Below are 6,749 nucleotides of genomic sequence, written 5' to 3'. Positions count from 1 at the left end.
TGGTACTGATACCTCTACATGTGTATATATATATATATATATATATATATATATATATATATATATATATATATATATACAGTGTTCGACAAACCTATTCATTTGCTCGCCCTGGGCGAGTGGGTTTGGTACTAGGTGGCGAGTAGATTTTTTGGTGATTTGTCAACGTGTGTGTGTGTGTGTATATATATATATACAAAGTTATATTAACCGACCCCCCAACCAACTGATCATTATTAGATAAGTTATCAATCTCCCCGCTGCTTTAATTCACTTCACCCATACCCAAAAGTAGGTACAATAGGTACAGCTGAATTTAGTAGGTACAAGGTATAAAAACAAGGTACAGTACCTGCTAAATAGGTACAGGTGGGGGGTATGAGCATGCATTTAGTGGGAGAGGACATACTGTAGAATGTAGATGATGAGAATTGTAGAAATAAAACTAAAGAGGAGAAAGCAGAGACATGTGGGAGTGAAGAAATACAAGGAAAGAGAGAGAGAGAAAGGGAGTGAAGAAATACAAGGAAAGAGAGAAAGGGAGTGAGAGAAAGGGAGAGAGAGGGGGTGGGAAAAGAGGAGGAGATACGTGAGGAGGGGAAAGGGGAGAGGAGAAATAAAACCAGAAGGATGAGAGGTAGAGAGGGAGTAGTAAAAAGGGAACAGAAGTGAGAGAAGAGAAATAAAAGATAGAAAGGGAAAGAGACAGACAGACAGAGGGAAAGAAGGAGGAAAAGCAGGCAGAGGGAAAGAGAGAGTGAGAGAAAGAGAGGAATTGAAAGAGAGATAGACAGAGGGAGAAAGAGAGTGAGAGAAAGAGAGGGATTGAAAGAGAGACAGACAGAGGGAGAAAGAGAGGGATTGAAAGAGACAGACAGAGGGAGGGAAAGAGAGAGAGAGAGAGAGAGAGAGAGGCGGACAAAAGGGAAAGCGAAGGGAAAAGGGTGGAAGGAGAAATAAAAGCAGAAGAAAGTAATTGATAGAGGTAAAAGGTGAGAGAGGGGAAGAGAGAGACAGAGGGAGGAGAGGAGGTGGAATAAGCTGAAGGAGGAGTTGCGTGTCCTTGTTGCGGCTCTCACCTGCAGGATGCGGCTCTCCGGACACCTGCTGCTCTTTGTTGCCGCACTGTGCGCTCCAGCCCCGGCCGAGGTGCTGTTCCGCTGCCCCCCGTGCACCCCGGAGCGCCTGGCCGCCTGCCCAGCCGCCTCCCCGCGCCCGCCGTGCGCTGAGCTGGTGCGGGAGCCGGGCTGCGGCTGCTGCCCGGTGTGCGCCCGGGTGGAGGGAGAGTCCTGCGGGGTGTACACTGCGCGCTGTGCCGGGGGGCTGCGCTGTTACCCGCACCCCGGCTCCGAGCTCCCGCTGCAGGCGCTGGTGCAGGGCATGGGGACTTGCGCTAAGAGGAGGGACGCAGAGTACGGGAGCAGCCAGGAGCGGGGCACAGGTAAGGGGACCATGCGCTGCAGGCCAATCTGGCACTCGGGGGGGGGGGGGGGGGGGGAGGGTTACTTGGGGTATAAGGAAGCAGGCGAGGTAATAGGCAATTACCTGGGGGTATTAATGGGAAAGGTGGTATAATGTGAGATATGATGGGTGTACCGAAGGGTAACATAAGTTACATAGGATATTAGGAAGGGGTATCTATAAGGAGGTATTAGGGTGGATGTGGGTATATGCAGGGAGGTGGGATGAAGGTGTTTGGGGCAATAGATACAAAAGAGCTGCCTATGGAGGCAGAGTTGATGATTGTACCAACTCCCATTTATTCCCATGTACTACTGCATGCATGTACCTGCAACTGCACTTCATGAGCAAATGCTCACTCACTAAGGGTATTTATTGGGGGTACGGTGATGGGAATGACTGGGGGTACGGTGATGGGAATGACTGGGGGTACTGTGATGGGAATGACTGGGGGTACTGTGATGGGAATGACTGGGGGTACTTTGGTGGGAATGACTGGGGGTACTGCAATGGGAATGATTGGGGGTACGGTGATGGGAATGACTGGGGGTACTGTGATGGGAATGACTGGGGGTACGGTGATGGGAATGACTGGGGGTACTGCAATGGGAATGATTGGGGGTACTGTGATGGGAATGACTGGGGGTACGGTGATGGGAATGACTGGGGGTACTGTGATGGGAATGACTGGGGGTACTGTGATGGGAATGACTGGGGGCACTGTGGTGGGAATGACTGGGGGTACTGCGATGGGAATGACTGGGGGTACTGTGATGGGAATGACTGGGGGTACGGTGATGGGAATGACTGGGGGTACTGTGATGGGAATGACTGGGGGTACGGTGATGGGAATGACTGGGGGTACGGTGATGGGAATGACTGGGGGTACTGCAATGGGAATGATTGGGGGTACTGTGATGGGAATGACTGGGGGTACGGTGATGGGAATGACTGGGGGTACTGTGATGGGAATGACTGGGGGCACTGTGGTGGGAATGACTGGGGGTACTGCGATGGGAATGACTGGGGGTACTGTGATGGGAATGACTGGGGGTACTGCGATGGGAATGACTGGGGGTACTGTGATGGGAATGACTGGGGGACTTGGTATCTGGTGTTTTCATGCGAATCCAAAGGAGCAACTGGACAGGGCTATGGAACTAAGGCAGCAAGGACAGGTGGGGTAAGGAAGGAACTATGTGACAGGAGGATGTTACTGGGGCAACACATACCCAGCCACAGAATGGAGAATAGGGTATAAGGAATATATGGGGGTGCAGTATATTAATAGATATTGCAATCAGGTAGAGACGGGGTATGGGAGAATGTGGTGCTGACAGATATGGGGTACATGAATTAACCCTTTCGCTTCCAATGCATTGCTGTCTCAGAACAGGTGAAAAGGAGCTTTACAGGGGATATTTTCTTATTTTAAAGTAACAATACCAGAAAAACAACTGTGTTCATTTCTAGAGGGAAACATTCACAATGATCTATGCCCACCCCCCTATCTTATGTTTCCACTTACCCTACCTTTTTATAGAGTGTAAGCTCTGTGGGGCAGGACCCTCCTTACCTAGTGTAACAATGTATGTTAATGTTTGTTTTATTGTCTTTCATCCTCCAACCCTATTGTACCGCGCTACGGAATATGTTAGCGCGTTATAAATATAGATTATTATTTGTATTATTATTTATCTGTCCACTAATTTTAATATCCAGAGCTGGCCGTGTTCCCTCTGTGTCCCTCTGCATTGTCTGGGGGGATGCAGGTTTTTGCAGCATCTGGTAATATGAAGGCTGTTTGCATGAGGCAGAGAGCGGTGAGGCAGATATTCAGGAGTTTGTGTATCAGGGCAAAAGTAGAGCAAATCTGTCTTAAAATCAACATCATAAATGATGATCACTTAAGATCCTTGGATGCTGATATTTTATTTATTCAATAATCTATGTTATTCAAGCTGGTGTAATAAAAAATGATATTATATGATATTGCATTTCTGTAAATCTGAGCTGTGTATACATTAGGAGATATATATATGGGATATATAGGAATAGAATTTGTGAGAGAGATATATATATATATATATATATATATATATATATATATATATATATATATATATATATATATATATATATCTCTCTCTCTCACAAATTCTATTCCTATAGTCCCTCCCTCCCAACAGTTCTTTTACAATACCACGTTTTTATATATTCAGACCTTTTTAGGTGAGTGAAAATTAGTGTGAGAAGCCATAGTTAGACTTAAATTCAAGTGTTAATGGTTGGAGTGTACATATATAAACCGTGCAATGATACAATATAATGTGTCCAATTTCACTTTAGTCTGTATGCTGCCTAAAAAGTCTGACTGGTTTTCTTGAGAAACCGGATTGTGGAAACTTTGGAAAAAAGGGACTTCTTAATTGGAGAAATAATACATATACTGAATACTCTGTGAAATCAAATCCACCCAGATGATTCCCCTTTGGAAATCCGCTCTGCTGTTGAAAGTCAATGCTGAATGCAGTACTGTTGTAGATATACTGTATGTACAGTATGCGAGTGGAGACCAGAAAAGAGACACAATAGTGCTTTACCCTTGATTTTCTGTATTTATCATTGATAGTGATACACTGGGTATGGGTGTATATATATCCTCGTAGGAGACCACAGATAGGATCACAGGATTATTTTATTGATACTCCGCATAAAAATGTATTTCTATGTTTCATATGGATTTTAATGCGGAGTATCATTAATACTGAAAATCAAGGGTAAAGCACGATTGTGACACTCTCTTTTCTGGTCTCCGCCTGCATATATCCACGAACGAACTGCATTCAGCATTGAGGAATTTCAAACGGCGGAGCTGCTTTCCAAAAGATAACCATCTGGATGGGTTTGAATTCAGAGTATTCAGAATATGTAATAATTGTCCAAGCGCCATAGAAGTTCCCTTTCTTCCAAAGACCTTTTTGGTCGACTAAACTAGCATGTAAGGATCTTAAATTATCACCATTGATGAAGTTTATGACTACTGTCAGGGTCTGCTGGTGAGAGGAAGCAATATATATTGAATGGGCATATTTTTATATTAAAAATAACTGCATCAAATGTTTAAAATAAAATAAGTCCCATTGGAACTACTGTAATAGCATTTTTTCTAGGACAGGCATTGTGCAGTTTTCTTGCCCCAGGAATTCCTCCACTTTTGCCCCAAGCAAAGCGAAATCTGCAGTTCTCTATGCACTGTATGTGGGGACCAGGCACACACTCTTTATTAGGAATTGCAGCATAACTATAAACCTGTCTGTCCACAGGGGAAATGCAGCATGTTCACTATCACAGGGGAAATGCAGCATGTTCACTATCACAGGGGAAATGCAGCATGTTCACTATCACAGGGAAATGCAGCATGTTCACTATCACAGGGAAATGCAGCATGTTCACTATCACAGGGAAATGCAGCATGTTCACTATCACAGGGAAATGCAGCATGTTCACTATCACAGGGGAAATGCAGCATGTTCACTATCACATGGGAAATGCAGCATGTTCACTATCACGGGGAAATGCAGCATGTTCACTATCACATGGGAAATGCAGCATGTTCACTATCACAGGGGAAATGCAGCATGTTCACTATCACAGGGGAAATGCAGCATGTTCACTATCACAGGGGAAATGCAGCATGTTCACTATCACAGGGGAAATGCAGCATGTTCACTATCACAGGGGAAATGCAGCATGTTCACTATCACAGGGGAAATGCAGCATGTTCACTATCACAGGGGAAATGCAGCATGTTCACTATCACAGGGAAATGCAGCATGTTCACTATCACAGGGGAAATGCAGCATGTTCACTATCACAGGGGAAATGCAGCATGTTCCCTATCACAGGGGAAATGCAGCATGTTCACTATCACAGGGGAAATGCAGCATGTTCACTGTCACGGGGAAATGCAGCATGTTCACTATCACAGGGGAAATGCAGCATGTTCACTATCACAGGGGAAATGCAGCATGTTCACTATCACAGGGAAATGCAGCATGTTCACTATCACAGGGGAAATGCAGCATGTTCACTATCACAGGGGAAATGCAGCATGTTCACTATCACGGGGAAATGCAGCATGTTCACTATCACAGGGGAAATGCAGCATGTTCACTATCACAGGGGAAATGCAGCATGTTCACTATCACATGGGAAATGCAGCATGTTCACTATCACATGGGAAATGCAGCATGTTCACTATCACATGGGAAATGCAGCATGTTCACTATCACATGGGAAATGCAGCATGTTCACTATCACGGGGAAATGCAGCATGTTCACTATCACAGGGAAATGCAGCATGTTCACTATCACAGGGAAATGCAGCATGTTCACTATCACAGGGAAATGCCAAATGTTCACCACTGTCACGGGGAAATGCCACATGTTCACTATCACAGGGAAATGCAGTATGTTCACCATCACAGGGAAATGCAATGTGTTGCTTTGCTGTGAAAAGGTTGAAAATCAAAGGGAAGTGTCTCTGTGGACTGCACTTTTTTGCTGCAATGGCATCAATTATTACATGTTATTGCAATAAACGCCACAGAGAGCAATAGCTAAAATGATGAGATTAGCATCAGTTTCCTTGCAGCACCTTAGCAATAGAACAGCAGAGATTGGGAAGGCAGTGAGACAGTGGGGCTTATATGTTAAAGTATCTGTTGTAAAACTGGGGCGATTCTGGTGGGGAAAAAACGAGATTTATCAAATAAAATATTGTATTAAACGTAATATCGTTTTGTCTTTGATACATCTCGTGACGTTTGTTTGCATCCAGATAAATGCAGAGACTTGCTAGTATATTTAATAAAAGCTTCTGGCTGCAAAACACGTCACAATATGTACAGTATCATATATACATCTGGTGCACTATTTTTGCACTGGTTTTGTAGCGGGGAGATTTTAGTGACTGATCCCCTTTGGTTTACTGTACATGACCATTACTGTCTATAGAGAAAATATGGCCAGGTGCGTTCAGCAAGACCACAGAGCTACAGGTCATAGCGCAGTTGCACGGATAGGCGCAGCCCTTTCTATGCGTGCAGCTTTCATCGCCTCAGTTCCCGGTGATATCGTGATGCACGTAGACTGGTTAGATCTGTCTTTGGTAGTCTAGGGGAAAAGAACGTGGTCATCCGTTGGGTATGGATGTAACCAGATCACACATCTAAATATAGGAATCCGTTATAAAGATGTTGCTTAGTGCAGGGCGGCTAACTCCG

General features: G+C 44.7%; 1 protein-coding gene across 1 annotated transcript in view; it reads left to right on the top strand.

Moving 5' to 3' along the window:
• The first annotated feature begins 615 nt into the window (after positions 1 to 615).
• IGFBP2 (insulin like growth factor binding protein 2) overlaps positions 616 to 6,749 on the top strand; it is a 42,908-nt gene continuing 36,774 nt past the window's right edge. Inside the window, exon 1 of the mRNA XM_075609717.1 lies at positions 616 to 1,441. Coding sequence (XP_075465832.1) covers positions 1,087 to 1,441 — 355 coding nt within the window. The 5' untranslated portion in view covers positions 616 to 1,086. The remainder of the gene's footprint in view (positions 1,442 to 6,749) is intronic.

Source organism: Ascaphus truei, chromosome 7, assembly GCF_040206685.1.
Source record: "Ascaphus truei isolate aAscTru1 chromosome 7, aAscTru1.hap1, whole genome shotgun sequence".
Lineage (NCBI taxonomy): Eukaryota > Metazoa > Chordata > Amphibia > Anura > Ascaphidae > Ascaphus > Ascaphus truei.
This window is presented reverse-complemented; position numbering and strand designations above follow the sequence as displayed.